Raw genomic sequence first — 24,249 nt, 5'->3', positions numbered from 1 at the left:
TTCACCATAAAATAGTCCAGGGGTGTAGAAATCGTAAATGATCGGAACCCTTGGAGTATCGAGAATGATGGTCAAGTTGATTAACATACACCTATCAACAGACGGGAAGGGCCTTACAGATGGGACACAATATCATTTGTCACTAAAATGTCATTTGGAAACTTTACCGACCCCCCCCTCCCTCTGAAATTGTTGATTTTGGAATGATTGTCGATTGGAGTCGTTACAGTAACTAGGAATGAACTGTAATGAGCCTAGTGTATCACGCACCTGTATATGTAAAACAGAGGTAATTAAACAGTGTTATCTTTATCTATGATGTATATTAAAATATTGCAAGCAACAGCTTCATTGCCTATAACCGCGAGGTTCTATACAGTAAAATCACGAAGACTCGAAAAACAGCATGGCCGACTTAAAATTTACAGCTTGTGACGCGATCGACAATGTAGCTTTAGAATTAAACAACGTCAGTCAGGAATTGTGGAAAAATCCTGAGCTAAACAATAATGAACATCATGCTCATGCAGTACTAACTGATTTTCTGGAGAATCAGGGTTTTCATGTGGAGAGAAAATACAAACTAGACACTGCTTTCCGTGCTACATTTGGTGACGACAGCGCGGGGCCACATGTGGCGGTGTTGTGTGAGTATGATGCTCTACCGGAAATCGGTCACGCATGCGGACACAACCTGATAGCAGAATTGGGCGTGGCGGCCGGGGTAGGGGTCAAAGCTGCCATGGAAACATCCGGGCAACCTATTGGCAAGGTAGGAAACACAGAACTGGAAAATAATCTATTTTCATCAAATGTTTAAGAATCAATATTTTAACTGATTAGATTAAAATGTTTAGTCACAAAAACACCTACTTACTTATCAATTAGTGGTCCTACCTAATTTGACTGAAAGTATGTAGTACTTAAGTCATGGCATAGGGGATCGTAAATTTCCTTTTTCACGGTTGTGAAATGTCCGGGGTACGGTGCACTCATTGTCTTATTGAGATTATCGTTATTGGTGACACAGCATACCAATTTCTACCTTGAAGCGAAGAACAACAACCCCAGTATCATCTGGAGATATAATATAACCTATCTTATGAAGTATCATCTAGAGATATAATACAGCCTATCGTATGAAGTATCATCTAGAGATATAATACAGACTATCGTATGAAGTATCATCTAGAGATATAATACAGTCTATCGTATGAAGTATCATCTAGAGATATAATACAGCCTATCGTATGAAGTATCATCTAGAGATATAATACAGTCTATCGTATGAAGTATCATCTAGAGATATAATACAGTCTATCGTATGAAGTATCATCTAGAGATATAATATAACCTATCTTATGAAGTATCATCTAGAGATATAATACAGCCTATCGTATGAAGTATCATCTAGAGATATAATACAGTCTATCGTATGAAGTATCATCTAGAGATATAATATAACCTATCGTATGAAGTATCATCTAGAGATATAATACAGTCTATCGTATGAAGTATCATCTAGAGATATAATATAACCTATCTTATGAAGTATCATCTAGAGATATAATACAGCCTATCGTATGAAGTATCATCTAGAGATATAATACAGTCTATCGTATGAAGTATCATCTAGAGATATAATACAGCCTATCGTATGAAGTATCATCTAGAGATATAATACAGTCTATCGTATGAAGTATCATCTAGAGATATAATATAACCTATCTTATGAAGTATCATCTAGAGATATAATACAGCCTATCGTATGAAGTATCATCTAGAGATATAATACAGCCTATCGTATGAAGAATCATCTAGAGATATAATACAGACTATCGTATGAAGTATCATCTAGAGATATAATACAGCCTATCTTATGAAGTATCATCTAGAGATATAATACAGACTATCGTATGAAGTATCATCTAGAGATATAATACAGCCTATCGTATGAAGTGTCATCTAGAGATATAATACAGCCTATCGTATGAAGTATCATCTAGAGATATAATATAACCTATCTTATGAAGTATCATCTAGAGATATAATACAGTCTATCGTATGAAGTATCATCTAGAGATATAATACAGCCTATCGTATGAAGTATCATCTAGAGATATAATATAACCTATCGTATGAAGTATCATCTAGAGATATAATATAACCTATCTTATGAAGTATCATCTAGAGATATAATACAGACTATCGTATGAAGTATCATCTAGAGATATAATACAGCCTATCGTATGAAGTATCATCTAGAGATATAATATAACCTATCGTATGAAGTATCATCTAGAGATATAATACAGCCTATCGTATGAAGTATCATCTAGAGATATAATACAGCCTATCGTATGAAGTATCATCTAGAGATATAATACAGCCTATCGTATGAAGTATCATCTAGAGATATAATACAGCCTATCGTATGAAGTATCATCTAGAGATATAATACAGCCTATCGTATGAAGTATCATCTAGAGATATAATACAGCCTATCGTATGAAGTATCATCTAGAGATATAATACAGCCTATCGTATGAAGTATCATCTAGAGATATAATACAGCCTATCGTATGAAGTATCATCTAGAGATATAATACAGTCTATCGTATGAAGTATCATCTAGAGATATAATACAGCCTATCGTATGAAGTATCATCTAGAGATATAATACAGCCTATCGTATGAAGTATCATCTAGAGATATAATACAGCCTATCGTATGAAGTATCATCTAGAGATATAATACAGCCTATCGTATGAAGTATCATCTAGAGATATAATACAGCCTATCGTATGAAGTATCATCTAGAGATATAATACAGCCTATCGTATGAAGTGTCATCTAGAGATATAATACAGCCTATCGTATGAAGTATCATCTAGAGATATAATATAACCTATCGTATGAAGTATCATCTAGAGATATAATACAGTCTATCGTATGAAGTATCATCTAGAGATATAATACAGCCTATCTTATGAAGTATCATCTAGAGATATAATACAGCCTATCGTATGAAGTGTCATCTAGAGATATAATACAGCCTATCGTATGAAGTATCATCTAGAGATATAAAATAACCTATCTTATGAAGTATCATCTAGAGATATAATACAGCCTATCGTATGAAGTATCATCTAGAGATATAATACAGCCTATCGTATGAAGTATCATCTAGAGATATAATACAGCCTATCGTATGAAGTATCATCTAGAGATATAATACAGCCTATCGTATGAAGTATCATCTAGAGATATAATACAGACTATCGTATGAAGTATCATCTAGAGATATAATACAGTCTATCGTATGAAGTATCATCTAGAGATATAATACAGCCTATCGTATGAAGTATCATCTAGAGATATAATACAGCCTATCGTATGAAGTATCATCTAGAGATATAATACATTAGAAGTATCATCTGAGATATAATACAGCCTATCGTATGAAGTATCATCTAGAGATATAATACAGACTATCGTATGAAGTGTCATCTAGAGATATAATACAGCCTATCGTATGAAGTATCATCTAGAGATATAATAAGCCTATCGTATGAAGTATCATCTAGAGATATAATACAGCTATCGTATGAAGTATCATCTAGAGATATAATACAGCCTATCGTATGAAGTATCATCTAGAGATATAATATAACCTATCTTATGAAGTATCATCTAGAGATATAATACAGCCTATCGTATGAAGTATCATCTAGAGATATAATATAACCTATCTATGAAGTATCATCTAGAGATATAATACAGACTATCGTATGAAGTATCATCTAGAGATATAATACAGCCTATCGTATGAAGTATCATCTAGAGATATAATACAGTCTATCGTATGAAGTATCATCTAGAGATATAATACAGCCTATCGTATGAAGTATCATCTAGAGATATAATATAACCTATCTTATGAAGTATCATCTAGAGATATAATACAGTCTATCGTATGAAGTATCATCTAGAGATATAATATAACCTATCTTATGAAGTATCATCTAGAGATATAATACAGTCTATCGTATGAAGTATCATCTAGAGATATAATATAACCTATCTTATGAAGTATCATCTAGAGATATAATACAGACAATCGTATGAAGTGTCATCTAGAGATATAATACAGACTATCGTATGAAGTATCATCTAGAGATATAATACAGTCTATCGTATGAAGTATCATCTAGAGATATAATATAACCTATCTTATGAAGTATCATCTAGAGATATAATACAGACAATCGTATGAAGTGTCATCTAGAGATATAATACAGACTATCGTATGAAGTATCATCTAGAGATATAATACAGTCTATCGTATGAAGTATCATCTAGAGATATAATATAACCTATCTTATGAAGTATCATCTAGAGATATAATACAGTCTATCGTATGAAGTATCATCTAGAGATATAATACAGCCTATCGTATGAAGTATCATCTAGAGATATAATACAGTCTATCGTATGAAGTATCATCATCTAGAGATATAATATAACCTATCTTATGAAGTATCATCTAGAGATATAATACAGTCTATCGTATGAAGTATCATCTAGAGATATAATACAGCCTATCGTATGAAGTATCATCTAGAGATATAATACAGTCTATCGTATGAAGTATCATCTAGAGATATAATAAAGTCTATCGTATGAAGTATCATCTAGAGATATAATACAGCCTATCGTATGAAGTATCATCTAGAGATATAATACAGCCTATCGTATGAAGTATCATCTAGAGATATAATACAGTCTATCGTATGAAGTATCATCTAGAGATATAATACAGTCTATCGTATGAAGTATCATCTAGAGATATAATATAACCTATCTTATGAAGTATCATCTAGAGATATAATACAGACAATCGTATGAAGTGTCATCTAGAGATATAATACAGCCTATCGTATGAAGTATCATCTAGAGATATAATATAACCTATCTTATGAAGTATCATCTAGAGATATAATACAGACTATCGTATGAAGTATCATCTAGAGATATAATACAAGCCTATCGTATGAAGTGTCATCTAGAGATATAATACAGCCTATCGTATGAAGTATCATCTAGAGATATAATATAACCTATCTTATGAAGTATCATCTAGAGATATAATACAGCCTATCGTATGAAGTATCATCTAGAGATATAATACAGACTATCGTATGAAGTGTCATCTAGAGATATAATACAGCCTATCGTATGAAGTATCATCTAGAGATATAATACAGCCTATCGTATGAAGTATCATCTAGAGATATAATATAACCTATCTTATGAAGTATCATCTAGAGATATAATACAGTCTATCGTATGAAGTATCATCTAGAGATATAATACAGTCTATCGTATGAAGTATCATCTAGAGATATAATACAGCCTATCGTATGAAGTATCATCTAGAGATATTATACAGCCTATCGTATGAAATATCATCTAGAGATATTATACAGCCTATCGTATGAAATATCATCTAGAGATATTATACAGCCTATCGTATGAAGTATCATCTAGAGATATAATACAGCCTATCGTATGAAGTATCATCTAGAGATATAATACAGTCTATCGTATGAAGTATCATCTAGAGATATAATATAACCTATCTTATGAAGTATCATCTAGAGATATAATACAGACTATCGTATGAAGTGTCATCTAGAGATATAATACAGCCTATCGTATGAAGTATCATCTAGAGATATAATACAGCCTATCGTATGAAGTATCATCTAGAGATATAATATAACCTATCTTATGAAGTATCATCTAGAGATATAATACAGTCTATCGTATGAAGTATTATCTAGAGATATAATACAGTCTATCGTATGAAGTATCATCTAGAGATATAATACAGCCTATCGTATGAAGTATCATCTAGAGATATAATACAGTCTATCGTATGAAGTATCATCTAGAGATATAATACAGCCTATCGTATGAAGTATCATCTGGAGATATAATACAGCCTATCGTATGAAGTATCATCTAGAGATATAATATAGCCTATCGTATGAAGTATCATCTAGAGATATAATACAGTCTATCGTATGAAGTGTCATCTAGAGATATAATACAGACTATCGTATGAAGTGTCATCTAGAGATATAATACAGACTATCGTATGAAGTATCATCTAGAGATATAATACAGTCTATCGTATGAAGTATCATCTAGAGATATAATACAGCCTTTCGTATGAAGTATCATCTGGAGATATAATACAGCCTATCGTATGAAGTATCATCTAGAGATATAATATAGCCTATCGTATGAAGTATCATCTAGAGATATAATACAGTCTATCGTATGAAGTGTCATCTAGAGATATAATACATACTATCGTATGAAGTGTCATCTAGAGATATAATACAGACTATCGTATGAAGTGTCATCTAGAGATATAATACAGCCTATCGTATGAAATGTCTTATACATATAGCCTATTAGCCTATCATATAAAACCTTAGTTACAACGTTTATATTTGTTTCTATCTTTGTTAAGCACTACTAAAGCATACAGAGTGTTGAATGTCTGCATGGTTTGCCCAAATGTATTTCATTGTGGTCAGATGGGGTATTCTTGCCTGTGAGTACGGCTGTTTGATTCAGTGAAGATCTGACGTGAGTTTCACATCATATCAGATTTGTTTTAATGATATTAGTTTAGATTTTTTTGCGAGCCTTTGCGAGCAAAAATGGAAAACTCGAAACAAGTATAATCAATTTCATAAGAAGGGACAGATTATATGTATCATATGACTAATATTTGTCTATTATGCTTCTCGTTTGGAATTTTCCGCCAGTTGATGGATCACCTTTCACCTTTTCATCAAAAACTAAAAGTCGGTCAAGTACCAACGTGTATGGAACGCTGCGGTCCAAATATACCACTAGTATATAAATCTGTGATTTTATATATGATATGGTTTGATCATTATATGATTGGATTGTACTAATATATGGTATCATTTTATCAATATTTTATTTGATTTAACCAATATATCATCTGCTTCTACCATCATTTCATTTTTTTTTGTCATTGTGTTATTCTCTTTTGTCATTAAACAACATGTATCTATTGATTCATTATTTGATTGGGTGACATAAACAATTTGCTGTTGCTATTATATTGATTGCATTTACTTCGTTACATTATTTGAATTTATCTTTATTTGATTTGATTTTATCGTTGTTTTAATATCTTTTACAAATGTATGATTCTTCTTTACATTATTCACCAACATCATTCACGGTTATCATCATGCAGGACTGTCGAATGTTGTTGATTTTCACCGCTACATTTTCTACAGTTTTAATATTTGATATATGAGATTTAAAAAATGTTATCGCCGATTATTTTGTTCAAACTGACACGAGAAGGTGTGAAATAGAAATTGCCGTTTAATGGGTCATTTCCTTAAATTATTGAATATTTTTTTTTTACAAATCGTAGAAGTCTAATTTTTGACAAATTTTACATGTGGCAAAAAACCCCGTTTTGATGAAGGCTTAAAACAAGAGGACCAGAATGAAACCTCACCAGAGACGATCCGTACATGTAAGGATGTAAGGATCTGCTCTTGTGAAAAGTCAAATTATTATTAGAAAAAATGATGACTAACTTGTGAATCAAAGATTCAAAGATAGCTATTTGACGTAAATTGCGATTTTACCGGAACTTCACTGTTTGACCCTACACATGACAAACTAAAGCAATATTTTCCCAATTCGTTGTCTGATAAGTATGAAAATTAGCAAAATTGACAGAACCAAAACCAGCATAAAAATAGGGGGTCAGTGTGCTTGATATTTTGTCCCGTTAAAAAATTTGTTATTTTTCAGCATTTTTTGCTAAAACTTCAAACTATATCAATTTCAAAATAAAAGACCAATAGCTTATGATTTCATCCCAGTGAACTTTAAAAATAATTTACAGCGAAAATGAACTTGATAGCTTGATAGAGCTAAAACTGTCGCAGCACAGGCGATTTAAGTGAAAATATTGAAGTAAAACAAGGTGAAATTGCACCTCTCTACAAAGTTGAAGAAATGCGCTGTTTCAAAATGGCCGCCAAATTGGTTATTTCGTAAAATTTGTGCATAAAAATCTATAAACAATAGAAGTTTTTTGACATATTCGTTAAATTCTTGTAAAGTACCTGTTGCCATAAACCAATTTGATACAAGGCGCCTTATGTATTATGAGAGAGAGAGAAAAATGGTGAGGTACCTTTAAGAATTCAAAAAGTCACATGGGCCTGCGTTATGCGTGTAATGTTTCTCCAGAGGGGTACACCATGATTCTTTTGATCCAAATCGATATCAAATTAATGTTATATTTCGTAAAACGATCTTACAATCTGATAAACCTGGAAATGTAAAATGTTAAAATTCAAATTAATGTTTTACAGGTTCTTAATTACAAAATATGACCAAATTTGGGAGCCTATTTTAGCAATTTAGCAATCTAGCTATTATGGAAGATAAACACTCTCTTTTGGTTTTGTGCACCAGACCAAGATTATTTTGTGATTACATGTATTTGATACGTTATGTCAAAAGATGATTATGATGCTTCAAGAAAAAATATGAAGTTGTCAAAATACTGGAAGGTACAAGAACTTTAAATGCTATTTAATAATAAATTACGAAAATATAGCTATTTGTTTTTAAACATAATCTTAACTGAATAAACAAAATATATCTGTCAATTCAAAATATTCTTTATTGATAGATGTAATGAAATGACAGATTACTGTAATCATGAAATATAAGATAATTTTCTTATTTAGATGTTAAACTTTAAGAATATTGTAGGGTTAGAACCTCCTTTTGTTTTGTTACTGACAGTGTTAATTGTCAAATGATTATGCAACTGTACGTACACACATTGTAGTTTGTATTTGCTAATCACATATACTTCTCTTCGTTGTTTACTTGGCAGCTAACAGTGCTAGGTACGCCAGCAGAAGAAGGGGGTGGTGGGAAAGTCCGTCTTATCAAAGGCCAAGCATTTGACAACATTGACGCGGTGATGATGTCTCATCCTGGCCAAACAGATATTGTTAGCCCCACCTTGACTGCCATAGACAGGTAGGAAACATATACTCTTTCATGTTAGCCTGACCCTGATCAGAACCTGCAGCTCATTGTTGTTTTTAACTTAGTGCAATCAAAGACAACATACCGCTGATGTGGTTAAACTGGTCATTTAATAATGACGTAATTACCGTATCACAATATTGGTTGTCAGACAAGTGTTCTAATTGCTTCATATTTCTATTCAGCATTATAAATGAGAAGTAGCAAACATGGAATACAAATCTGGTCCTCTTACTGTACAATGATATACTACTCTTGTATTCTATAATGACATGTTCAGGGTTAAAAACTTAACAATAACATAGTAAAAACAAAGGTTGTCACACATATACATATATCTAAACTGTTATAAATGGGATGGGAATCATGAGGGCTGGTTATTAAACAACTATCGTTATTCCACCATTAAACAAGCGTAAAACAGATTTTAAAGTGAACAGAAAAATAATATTTAGTATATTTACTTAGTTTTCCCCGAACATTCTATGTTCCAGGGTAACAGTGACGTATAAGGGCAAAGCCAGTCATGCGGCAGCTTTACCCTGGGATGGCGTTAACGCTCTGGACGCGGCAGTCGCGTGCTACCAGACCGTGTCCTGCATGCGCCAACAAATGAAACCGACATGGAGAGTGCATGGTAATTGTAAAATAACTATTTATACTATCACTAATATTTACATTCAGTAGAAGTGATCTCTGTGTAAACGTGATATATTTACATTTTGCCACTGCGACTCCCATTACTCTAATGATAATCGTGATCTGCATTATGAGCCAATAAATGCAGCCTAGACTTGGAGTAGTAATATCTACATAAATGGATGTGAGTCTTGTTTACTGACACCATGTTAGTCCGCGCGGGGAAATTGACATTGTAGTCTAATGAACAAGTATAGTTATGAAACTTATAAAAATAAGTAAATTGAAAAGCTGTTGAAATTTTTTGGAATTTTGTTATCTTTTCAACTTTTGAGGTTGAATCTCTGAAGCGGGAAATTAAAATGTTCACTCGCATCTAAATTATGTTTTACTTTAAACCAGAAAATAAAATATAAATATAACAATTAAAGGATTGTTTGATTGCATTTATTAACGGGCGGTATTCTATTTATCTGCCACCCAGATTGCATTTATATCTCTAATAAATGCAATCTAACTATCCTTTAATTGTTTAATCCACACCATGACCAGTAGGACGTCATTTATGTCAACAAAAGGTCATTATAGAGCTCGTTGTTAAAGCAATCGATATAGGATTGATACCTAAGCTAATCTAAACATCGTATCAGGAGGACTTTCAAAACAAAAAAAATAATGTAAATACAGTACAGTAGGATGATTCAAAATTACAGGCATATGTATGTTTAAAACCCAGCTAGTAAAGTTTCCTTTGTTATATATGACCATTATATTACATAACGGACACCTAGGAGTCCATTATGTAGCTCACTATCTATTATTATAGGGCCACTGTCCATTATTCCCCACAATAATGGACAGTCTATTTTGAACAAAGGAAAAAAACGCTGCTGTAAGGAAACCAAACATGTTTATTTGACTATCCAAAATTTGACATTTATGTTCACTCCTCCATCGAAATTATTGCTTCCCCTTTCTAGCTGTTACTGTTCTGAATATGAATAAAAAACATAATTAGAGTCTTGCATTATTATTTGTTACATATTTTTAAAACTTGTAATTGACGAGGAATAGGAATTCTAGATTCTTGACTGAGGTGGGATAATATGCAGTCTTTTAGCTCAGATCTCTCACAACACTTATAACATATAATCTGATGATTATGGTTAAACATAATATACTTAAGAGCGAAACCTGTCTAATCTGACACCTGCTTTCCCTATATCCTATCTGTAACTGCTACGTATTCAACAATAGCAACAATAATATACAACAGTATCTGACTTTGCTACACCCTGAATAATCTGACCAAACAAGTTGCTCCAACGCGGTGTCGGATTAGACAGGTTTCACAGTATACCAATGCAATGCTATCACAGCAATCAGATATGGTTTTTTTTATCATATCTATAACATGCGTATGGTCGATCTTTTAGGAAAAACAAGTATGTTTAAATTGTAGGGAAAACTCACCTTGCTTGTATGTATTTGATGTAACGTTAGACAATGCACATGTCCTTGTGCGAATAAATAGGTCACTTCAAACAGGCATCACAGCCGCGTACATCCCTACATGTAAATGATGGCCGGGTAAGGAAAATATCACTATCGGACATGTTCAAAAACACTGTTGTACCTCCAAAGGTGTAAAACTAAATGATTGTGCATGCATCTCAACATTGTTACTCCATTATTTGTCACAGGTGAGTGAACACCTGTGCAATTCCTGAAATGGGATGTCCCATTTCTCAAACAGGGTAAGCAAGGCAGTGAGTAGTGGTATGATGGGTTTTAAGTAGGATAAATTCCTCAAACTGTCCATTATTAGAGAGAATGGATTGTACCTCGCCCGCTATCCATTCTCTCTAATAATGGACAGGTTTTCGGAAATTATCCATTACATAAAAGATGCCATGCAAAGATAGTTTTAAATACTAGTTTAGTGAGGCATAGCGATTTTGAATATTTTTTTAACAGGAATAATAACAAAAGGAGGGGTGAAAGCAAACATTATACCGGAAGTAGCCGAACTGCAATATTCCATCCGCGCACCTAATAAGACTGAGCTTAATACACTAATGGAAAGAATAAATGGTTATTTCGAAAGTGCAGCAACAGCAACTGGATGTAAGGTATGGAACCGCTGCCCATGGACCTGAACAATATCGTGATTGAAAGATATATCATGTAAATCTATGGGGTATAAATGGTACAAATGACCAACATCCACCTAAAGCACAATAATAATGGGTAACATGAAAACGTTACCTTGGAAAAAAACCGCACACTATTTCTAAAGTTCTATTACAAACAGATAAAGGTATTCAGCACGCTGGTAAGTCTCATTTAGGACTAGTATATAGAGAAAGGTAAGGAACTCCTCTGTTGTACAAAATTAGGCCTGTGGAATATTTTAGAGCACTTTGAACTAAATTGCACACATTTCATCACGGAGAAAACCAGTCATAAACAAATCACTTAATCTAATCCAATATGTCTTTATAGGAGCAGTCAATGAATAGATATGAATTAAGGATAAATGACGATTGAATGAGAAACTGTTTTATGAGTACCGTACGTAATGATATAGTGAACATTTCTTTAGACCAATTACATCTTTCAGCAATATCTTCAAGAGAATGTGTAAATTACTCACAAACCGCAATATCATTCAATGACACCAAGGTGTAATCCAATTAACATATGCCACTAGTTTTATTAATTATCTAATTATCAAATTCTATATCCACGGAGCATAACATTTATATTTATGTGCTTTTTAACTGGTGGAGTACAAATATTCCGACGTGCCTTATCTCAATTTTATCCCCAATAGAGCACTGGCCATTACTTTTGAGAGAAACGCCACTATATTGGGGTTGCATTTTGATGCGCAGAAAGATGAGCTGACCCCTTCCATGGCGTCATCGGACATCGGTAACGTGTCGTACATTGTACCAAGTCTTCATCCTAGTTTTTACATCGGAACAGACGAGCCCAACCATAGCAGGGCCTTCACTAACGCCACAGGTAAAATATCAATCGCTTTACAGCTAAAATTATTCTTAATAGAGCGTACAGCTTAAATCATTCTCAATTTGGCATAGAGATTCAATCATTATAAATATAGTATGCAGCTGAAATGATTCATGATTCTTCTTGCAATTGTTAAATGATTTTTTTAGTTTTACGGCCCATCGACAACTAAGGTCATTTAGGGCCAAACTTAAGGGCAGATATCAGTATTAGGATATAAACAATGACTTATCTAAAAGATCAGGATAAGAAAAGGGCAAGTAAAAACTAAAACAAAATTGTAAATGTTGATTTAATAAAAAGAGTTACATAGGATAAAATAGTTTTTGCTAAAACACATGAGAAAACGCATGCACAATGTTGACGAAACGATGTGTGTTGCGTTGACATGAACATAGATGAGATGAGAAAACGTTCAAATTTTGTTTAAAATGCGGATCTCTTTGAGATAATTGAAAATACGATTATGTCTCACGGCATGAAACAAAGTGTACATGTCGGAGACATCATAGTACTTATCTCGTATGTGTTTAAAATCAATACAATGCAATAAAACATGCTCCACTCGCATGGCATGTAGGAGGATCCTCCCCTCTCAATAGATAGCAATGTGTACAATATGTGTGTCAAATTCGGAGCCGAGAGAGAACAACTTCCTCTCTGTGGTCTCTCCGACTGGACAAATTAGGATTAAATGTAGGTTGTATTTTAAACAGTTTATTGTTTGGTTCGGTAGACCACCTTTGTTTCCAATGGTGTTTAATGGCTGACTGAATGTAAGGTTTGATGTCGGTGTAAGGTAGTTTCAAATCTGTTTGTGCTAGACGAAGAGTGGTCTTAGCTGCTTTATCGGCCTTTTCATTTCCCTTTATAACCACATGGCTGGGAATCCAGAGACAAGTAATTTGAGTTTTAGAAGACAATCGAAATGTTCGGATCAAAAGATTTTGGATTAATGTGTTTCTATGGTTTCTTAATTACAAAGCCTGAAGATCCGAAAGAGAGTTGGAACATATGATTGCCTTTTCAATGCGGTGTTCTTTGATATGGTCAAGCACCAGACCGATAGCACATGCTTCCGCAGAGAAAATGGAGACAACATCCGGGAGTCGGAGAGAGAAGCAGTGATTTGATGTACAGCATGCTGCCGCGACATAATCACCATCTTTTGATCCGTCAGTGTAGATCTGAACATGGTCAGAGAAAGCCCAAATGCACTCCCCAATGCACTGGATTTTGCCCTCTCATGTAGAGATAAATTGATATCAGGTGTTTGAATGAGCCATGGTGGTACATCCGATACGGTGTACTCGTCAATGGTGTCGCAATTTATATTTAGAGCAGCAAATATTTTGAAATTCTGATGCCAAATGTTTGTTTGAGCTTTTGATTATGTGTTAATATTTCTTGATGTTGTGGATTGAGTACCAGTTTAAATGAGGGATTTTTGGGGTTGGATTTCAGTTGAGCAGCATACTGTAAGGATAGTTTCTTTCGTCGATCGTCTAGAGGTGGCCTATTAGCTTCCACATGGAGACTCTTCACAGGTGTTGTTCGAAAAGCTCCAAGTGCGAGACGCAGTCCCTGATTCTGTATAGGGTCAAGCATCTGTAGATAGGAGCTGCGAGCCGATCCATAGACAATTGAGCCGTAGTCAAGTTTTGATCTGATAAGTGCCCGATAGATACGTAGAAGCATTTCACGGTCTGCACCCCAATCAGAATGGGAAAGAACTCGTAGAATGCTCAGCGCCTTCGAGCATTTATCCCTCAGATGTTTGATATGTGGAACAAAGGACAGTTTCGAATCAAATATTAGTCCAAGAAATTTAGTTTGTTCAACTACTGGAATTTTAATTCCATTGAGTGTGAGGTCAGGATCATTGTGTGGTTTTCGTTTTTGACAGAAGTGCATACAGACAGTTTTTTATCTTAAAATCTTAAGCCATTTTCGTCAGTCCAATTTTGTAATTTGCCTTAACATTGTTGTAGTTGTCGTTCTATAGTGTGCATGTTTTTTTATCTGTAACAGATCAAGAAATCATCCACAAATAGAGACCCTTCCGTAGATTGGCCAAGAAATTTAGTTATGCTGTTAATCTTTAATCCAAAAAGTGTGACGGACTGGATACCACCCTGAGGGACGCCCATCACCTGTGTTTCTGTTTCTGAATAAGTTGAACCCGTTCGAACTTTGAAATGCCTGTCAGATATAAAATTAAATAAACTTTGGCAAATTACCACGTATACCGATATCATGGAGATCATTCATGATTCCATATTGCCAAGTTGTGTCGTATGCCTTTTCAAGGTCAAAGAATACGGCCACAAGATGTTCTTTCTTGGCAAATGCTTCTCGTATAAATGTTTCTAGTCCTAACTAAGTGGTCTACCGTTCCCCTGCGGTTTCTAAAGCCGCTTTGCAAATGACTTAAAATATTGTTCGATTCCAGGAACCAAACTAATCTAGTATTTAGCATACGTTCTAGAGTTTTACAAATACAACTCGTCAATGAAATAGGACGATAGTTATTGGCATCAGTAGCATCTTTCCCAGGCTTCGGAAGGGGTATAATAGTAGATTCCTTCCAAGACCCGGGAATTTTGCCAGAAGAGTAAACTTGGTTAAATATAGTTAAAAGACATTTTAGTGAAGAGTCTGGAAATTGTTTTAAAAACATATATGAAATATCGTCTGGTCCAGCTGCCGAGTCCTTTGATTTCTCAAGGGGCTAGAGCAATTCTGGTATCTCGAAAGGCCTATTGTAACTTTCAATATTGGAGGATTTAAAATTAAGACGTCTCTTTTCCTTTTCTTTTTTAAATTTTTGAATTTTTTGGAATGAATTGACGGATGAATTTTTAGCAAAATTTTGGCAAAGGCGTCAGCTATTTCGGATTTTGAAGAAATTAATGAGGTGGGAGGATGGTGTTGCTTTTCTTTTCCCAATGATTTTACCAATCATTTCCCAAACTTTCTTCGAAGATGTATTGGAATTAATTTTTGAGACGTACTCTTTCCAAGAACTTTTCTTGTCGGATTTGATAGACCTTCGAGCTTTTGCTCTCTAAATTTTTAAATTGTTATATTTTGAGCCGGTTAGCGAAGCCACGTACCGCCTCAGAGCTGAATTTCTACCAGATTTATTGATAAATGAATCATTTGAAAGAAGAAACTTTGTAGGTTTTGGCACGGATTTTGGTATGGTTTTTATAGCGATAGAAGTGAGCGCTTCTGTGAAAATTTTTAATGGGGTCATCAAGGTTCAAAAATTTATCCTCGATGAACTCCGCTGCGCACAAGTTTTTAAATTGAACCCAGTCCGCCTTATGTAGATTCCAACGAGGAATAGACTCCTCAAGTTTTGGTGACCCTATGTTTTTTAGTATAATTGGAAAGTGATCGCTCCCACAAAGATCATCGTTGACCATCCAATCATAATCCAGAAGAATTGATGGAAGGCACAACGATAAATCAATGTGGATAAGCGAGCCAGAGGCAGGGTGTAAATATGTTGGGGCATTGGTGTTATAATTTATTAATAAACTTTTCGATACGTCTACCTCTATCGTCAGTGCCTGGGGAGCCCCAGAGGCTATTATGACCGTTAAAGTCTCCCATGATAATATATGACACTGGTAGTTGTGATACGATGTTACTCAGTTCATCACAAATAAATGGAGTATTTGGAGGTAAATATATAGAACAGACTGTTATTTTTCGGTGAAGAGTTGCGCTTATAGCAACAGCTTGTAAGGTGGTATTTAGTTGAATGTGTCTGTGAGGGACGTTTTTATGCACCGCCACCGCCACACAACCTGATGCGCGGTCACCTGTTGTTTGACTTTTTGTGTATAGTATAAATTGTCTGAGATTGATGGTGTCTTTCAGCATCATTTTTTGAAGGCAGAATATGGATGGGTTCTTTGTTTGTATAAGATGTTTTAATTCTTCTATGTTCGCTTTAAATCCGCGGATGTTCCATTGTATGATAGTGTTTGTCTCTATGTTGCTCCCTGAGGATAGTTTGTCGGACCGACAGGACTTCTTGAAGTAGGTTGTTTGGTGGTGATAAATGTGTTGTCACCAAACTCGCTGTCGTCCGATAGAACATCATAGACGTCCAAGGATAGGGTCATCTGATCCCTTACTGGGTTTGTTGTTTAGTGCAGGGAGCCTCGTCAGCTTTACCTTGGTGGTTTTGGTCTGGCGTTGCTCCTGCGGTGGTGTATTTGCTGGTCGCTTGGCGTTATCAGGGAGTTTTTTAACGTCAATAGACGTTGAAGATAAAGCACGTCTATGACGAGCGGCGGTAACTTTTTTTCTTATGTTCGGTGTTTGAATTTGGTGTTGTGTAAGTCCTGGAGACGCCGGTGGGATTGGCGTTTTAGCTCCAGGTGGGCCAGCAGGTGGTTTTTGTTGTGGTTTGTTTTGTGGTTTAGGTGGACCCGACTTGAACCTTTCCGGGTCCCCCATGATTACTTTGCAGGCCTTAGCATCAGCCATGTCTGGGACAACATTGTCCAAGTTAGGCTTATCAACCAAGGCCTGGACCGACGCATGTTTGACGGTGACACTGTCAACAGGCGTCTTTGCGCGAGTGATCTGTGCATAAGTGGCCACATTCAGGTCTGAACACTCGACTATCCTCCTAGCTTCGGGGAAAGAGACACTTCGGGTATATTTGACCCGTAATATCTCCCTCTCCCGAGTCCAGGCAGGACAGGTGCGAGCAGACGCAGCATGGTCACCCCCGCAATTGACGCAGTGACGGTTGACAATGTCACGTTCGTCTTTTTCGTCGTGACCTTCACGGCCACAGTACTGACATACCATCTTCCGTCTACAATTGCTCTCATAATGGCCGTACCTCTGGCAGTCACGGCACCTCAATAGATTTGGTATGTAGACGGTAACAGCATAACGCTGGTAACCAACAGTTACACTCTGTGGTAACGTTGGTGTAGCGAACGTCAATATAAAGGTGAGTGTTGGTACCAAGTTCCCACTCTTTCTGGTCATGATTCTTTTCACTTAGGTGACCGGAATGCATTCCTGTTGGAAGTATGACAGTATGTCGGCCTCATTGTCATTACGCAAGGCCGGGTACCTGATTACCCCCTCGCTACAATTCAATGACGTGTGTGGTTTTACACATACACTGAGGCCGGCAAAACTGTTGGTTCCAAGGAGGTTCTCCGCTTGTTGCTTGCGGAAAACCTCTATTAGGAGATCACCCGATCCCAAAGGCTTGACAAATTTGACATCGCCAGCAATGCCTTTGATGCTCTTTCGTAAAAGAGGCGATAAACCTGCAGTGGTCTTGCCACTCTGTGTAGAGGACATGACCAGAAACTGTGGGAATGTGTTTGTTGTACCGTTTTTTGTTTGTTGATTTGTGGTTGATTCCTTTTGGGGAGATTTTGATTGTAGCTCATTTTGTTTGTTTTTGGAAGCCATCTTTCAGAGTTTATTACAATTCGCTAGCTGTGCCCCCACCCACTTCGGAGCCCAACGGGGGACACTCATGGTGACATGGATATCCAGTGTCAAAGTGCCAGGGATACACAGATAGTATACTCGTCAAAAATATTTCGAACGAACATAATTCAAATCAAGCTTGTGACAACACGCTCGCGAGATTAATAATAAATATTAGTCCGGTGTAAGTACACCCGCAAGATTGATCAGAAACAAGACAATCCAAATTAATTTCACGATTGACCCTAAGCCAATCTTGGAAACCTACGAACCAAGGGATCGGCATGACCATCCGAGTGAGTGATAATACAGGGCCCATATTACCTCTCGTCTAACCGGAGTCTGAAGACAAAGTAGTGCGTAGCAGTAAAAAAGGAAGAAAAAAGAGCAAAACCTATTCAACCACCAAGACCTTCTTCCCCCGGATACGAGATGCAACCCACGGCAAACAGGTTGGCTCAAATTGGAGCTTCTGTGAAAGCCTTTAGCTACACTGATATCACGCGGACGCACATCACCCCCCCCCCCCCCCGCAAAGTGGTGTGCATCCGCAAGAGACCAGTGAACCCAGTCTCGCGACGTGAACCCAGCTTTCATGAAGACCAATTGTTTAATGAGCTGAATCACCAATGGGTCAAGATTAAAGTAGATGCCCATGTTTTCATTGCACCATACGCATGAATACAGCAGTCAGAAAGAATTACTGAATACCATATGTAGATGGCCGTCGGCTTAATAGCCAATATGAATTTTTAGGTGTAGATCCTATGGTTGATAGTATTTGTTCATGACTGTGTTCAAGCCTTCATTTGTACATATGTTGTTACCTAAGAGAGAACAGACATTGACTGTTGTTCATTCCTGTTTCGATATATTATCGAAGTAACATTTTGTTGAAATCAAATTTATCCAATAAAGCCCGTTCCTGTATCACCTAGGTGCCCCTGCCGCCCAACCGTTCACCATCCTACAAGGAAAAGCGATGTCTTCACTAGCAAGGAACTTTTATACAGAATTAAGGCAGAGAAAGGCTTAGTAAATTTCGGAACTTTTATAGATACTCTGTTGTGGCAAAATTATATATTGCTATTCATTTTTCTACACACTAACAGGTGCCCCTGCCGCCCAGCCGTACACCATCCTACAAGGGAAAGCAATGGCGATGACGGCTATCGATGTCTTCACTAACAAGGAGCTTTTATACAGAATTAAGGCAGAATTCGATAACGAACCACAGAGAAAGGCTTGACATCATTACATCCTCAGCAGAGACTGAACCACAGAGAAAGACTTGACTTCATTACATTCTCAGTAGAGACAGAACCACAAACGCTGACATCATTACATCCTCAGCATAGACGAACGGGATAAGGTGCAAGTGTTGTTTTGTGCATACGGGTATTTGATTTCAGAAGTTGGCACATGTGGATTTATATATTCTGACAAACCTTCCCTTTCGGATAAGGCACTAACTGAATTGAAATGCCTTCAGGTTTGCAATGCCATAAACAAGGGATAGAGCTAACGACATATATCATAGTAATCCATGAGGTACCGAGGATGCACTATCAATTTGCAACCCTGATGAAAACTTTGGTCGTCGACAACTCCTTACCCTTTATCATTATATCACACACCATTTATTGATATAGTTTCAAAATAAATCAGTACAAGAACAAATCAAAGACGAATTATGTTGTCAGTTTCGACGTTACAAAATCTCCCAAAAGATATACGGCATATTTTCTATGATTTCCAGACGACTGGATATATCTTATAGAGACACGCGAACAGGTTTATATTCAGAAAATGTTTACAGCGACAGTACTTCATCTTTATCGGTGAAAGAGTCCATAATTACATTTTAAGATACCATGCTTAGATAATCTTTTGAGATGATGTGCAGTTCAATAAGGATAGTGTTTGTGTCATTCTATCGTTTTCTCACGATACTATACGATATCTAACTTAAAATAATTAAGTTATATATGCCATTACTGGGCGAAAATTATGACATGTTATTTTTTCTTCAGTGATCTATTGAAAACCATATGTTTTGATGAATTAATCTGTGAAAATCACTCAAACGGACAGACAAACATGTATGATGGCTATTAAACATTAGTTACAACACAGAAGTTATGCAGTATGAAATTCTTGTTTTTATGCCTTATATTTGTTTATGTGAAAACATGCCTGTAGAAATCACTTTAGCCTCAATTACAATCCCACTCCTATGTCAGTGGTTATTGATATTGGTGCTACATCGTGTAAACAGACAAACCAGCAGTACCTTATTCAGAGTCTTGTGCGACATATGTAATATACATATTTATAAATCTTATCAAGAAATGTCTATGCATCAATTAGTTTGTACCAGAAATATGGAAACAAATCATCGATCATCAACTGCATTTCTGGCTTGATATGACATATCTAGACATTTTTGTCCCACATCTAAAACATATCAAATATACGTTATAAAGCTTAAGTTACTTAAAAAGTTTTACATTCAATTACTTCCGTATATGAATACGTCATGCATAACCAGATCAGAGTAAAACCTTATAATTCTATGTCCCACATACAATGTACTTTGAGTGAGAGAGTTCTAGTCCAAAAGCAAACTCCCACTCCGTGCAAACCTTGACACCTCAGTGTACACATTGACACATCAGTGCACACTTTGACACACTTCAGTGCTCACCTTGACACTACAGTGCACACCCGCACACATCGACACCTCATTACATACCCTGACACTTCAGTTCACACTCTAACACATATGCACACACACCTTGACACCTCAGTTCACACTCTAACACATATGTACACACACTTTGACACATCAGTTCACACTCTAACACATATGTACACACACCTTGACACCTCAGTTCACACTCTAACACATATGTACACACACTTTGACACCTCAGTTCACACTCTAACACATATGTACACACACCTTGACACTCAGTTCACACTCTAACACATATGTACACACACACTTGACACTCAGTTCACACTCTAACACATATGTACACACATTTGACACACATTGACACCTACACAATGCTCACCTTGACACCTCAGTTCACACTCACACATATGTACACACACTGACACTCAGTTCACACTCTAACACAATGTACACACACATTACCTTACACACACCTTGACACCTCAGTTCACACTCTAACACATGTACACACACCTTGACACATGTTCAACTTTGTACATTGACACTCAGTTCACACACTAACACAATACACACACCTTGACACACATCAGTACACACTTTGACACCTCAGTTCACACTACCTGACACTTGACAGTTCACACTCTAACACATATGTACACACACTTGACACCTTGTCACACTCTACACATATTCACACATTGACACATCTTCACACTCTAACACATATGTACACACACCTTGACACACACACTTAACACTATGTCACTTGACACTTCAGTTCACACTCTAACACATATGTACACACACTGACACTTGACACATCAGTTCACACTTTGTACACACACCTCACTCAGTTCACACTCTAACACATATGTACACACCTTGACACATCAGTTCACACTTTGACACGTCAGTGCTCACCTTGACACTTCAGTTCACACTCTAACACATTGACACACACTGACACCTCAGTTCACACTCTAACACATATGTACACACACTTTGACACCTCAGTTCACACTCTAACACATATGTACACACACCTTGACACTTCAGTTCACACTCTAACACAAATGTACACACACCTTGACACATCAGTAGACACTTTGACACCTCAGTGCTCACCTTGACACTTCAGTTCACACTCTAACACATATGTACACACACCTTGACACATCAGTTCACACACTTTGACACCTCAGTGCTCACCTTGACACTTCAGTTCACACTCTAACACATATGTACACACTTCAGTTCACACTCTAACACATATGTACACACACCTTGACACCTCACACACTACACATTGACACACTCACTCAGTTCACACTCTAACACAAATGTACACACACCTTGACACATCAGTCACACTCTAATTGACACCTCAGTTCACACTCAACACATATGTACACACATTTGACACTCAGTTCACACTCTAACACATATGTACACACACCTTGACACTCAGTCACACTCAACACACACACAATTTGACACATCAGTTCACACTCTAACACATAGTACACACCTAACACTCAGTTCACACCTAACATATGTACACACACTTTGACACCTCAGTCACACTTAACACAATGTTTGACACACCAGTTCACACTCTAACACATATGTAACACACAGCACTTGACACTCAGCTCACCTTGACACCTCAGTTCACACTCTAACACATATGTACACACACTTTGACACCTCAGTTCACACTCTAACACATATGTACACACACCTTGACACCTCAGTTCACACTCTAACACAATGTACACACACCTTGACACATCAGTACACACTTTGACACTCAGTGCTCACCTTGACACTTCAGTTCACACTCTAACACAAATGTACACACACCTTGACACATCAGTACACACTTTGACACCTCAGTGCTCACCTTGACACTTCAGTTCACACTCTAACACATATGTACACACACCTTGACACATCAGTACACACTTTGACACCTCAGTGCTCACCTTGACACTTCAGTTCACACTCTAACACATATGTACACACACCTTGACACATCAGTACACACTTTGACACCTCAGTGCTCACCTTGACACTTCAGTTCACACTCTAACACATATGTACACACACCTTGACACTTCAGTACACACTTTGACACCTCAGTGCTCACCTTGACACTTCAGTTCACACTCTAACACATATGTACACACACCTTGACACCTCAGTTCACACTTTGACACCTCAGTGCTCACCTTGACACTTCAGTTCACACTCTAACACATATGTACACACACCTTGACACATCAGTACACACTTTGACACCTCAGTGCTCACCTTGACACTTCAGTTCACACTCTAACACATATGTACACACACCTTGACACATCAGTACACACTTTGACACCTCAGTGCTCACCTTGACACTTCAGTTCACACTCTAACACATATGTACACACACCTTGACACATCGGTACACGCTTTGACACGTCAGTGCACACCTTGACACCTTAGTCCACACCTTGACACCTCAATGCACATCTTTACACTCCATGACACACCATGATACATCAGTACACACATTGACACCCCAATACACACCTTGACACCTCAATGCACACATTGACACCTCAATGCACACATTGACACCTCAGTACACACCTTGACACAATGACACCTCAGTACACACCCTAAAAAAGATAGGAAAAAGAAAATTTAAATTCATTACAGTCAGAGCGGTGTTATTCCATGTTTTGCTATGTTCATTCTCATAACACAGGTTCTACTTTTCAAAGTATAAATCTACTACTTTAACTTTCAACACGCATACAAAACACAACTAAAGGTTGATGTATCAATTAGAAGAGAACATCCTTAAAATACCATTGAAACGGGCGCGTATAATGCTGTGTACGCTTTATACAGAGATAACCCATTAATTTACTTTTTAATGGTTACGCGCTTTTTATTTCCACATGGTGATAATTTGTAAAGGATTTAAAGATTTTGATTTATTTTGATATCGACAAACTTGAAAATCCTTGTAAAAGATACATTGACAAAGATACCTGAGGACAACTCTAAACCATCTTTAATCGCGAGCGATCTACGTATACGTTAGCTAGTTTAACGATCCAAGTAATTTTGTGAAAGTTCATCACCGGGAATATCTACATCACTTATACGAGTATCGATAGGGATTTCATTGTCATAAACATTGTCATAAACTGTATCAGTAGCTACAATATGGTATTTGTTAAAATAAATAATAT

General features: G+C 36.4%; 1 protein-coding gene across 1 annotated transcript; it reads left to right on the top strand.

Moving 5' to 3' along the window:
• Positions 1–374: 374 nt before the first annotated feature.
• On the top strand, positions 375–20,394 carry LOC138306241 (xaa-Arg dipeptidase-like). Its single transcript, XM_069246642.1, has 7 exons — positions 375–772; positions 8,987–9,135; positions 9,639–9,781; positions 11,761–11,915; positions 12,098–12,103; positions 12,576–12,813; positions 19,413–20,394. The coding sequence occupies exons 1-7, from the start codon at positions 407–409 to the stop codon at positions 19,547–19,549; spliced, it is 1,194 nt and encodes a 397-aa protein (XP_069102743.1). The 5' UTR covers positions 375–406; the 3' UTR covers positions 19,550–20,394.
• The last annotated feature ends 3,855 nt before the right edge of the window (positions 20,395–24,249 follow it).

The sequence above is a fragment of the Argopecten irradians genome, chromosome 1 (assembly GCF_041381155.1).
Source record: "Argopecten irradians isolate NY chromosome 1, Ai_NY, whole genome shotgun sequence".
Classification (NCBI taxonomy): Eukaryota; Metazoa; Mollusca; class Bivalvia; order Pectinida; family Pectinidae; genus Argopecten; species Argopecten irradians.
The sequence above is the reverse complement of the archived record's forward strand: the minus strand, read 5'-3'. Positions and strand labels throughout refer to the sequence as shown.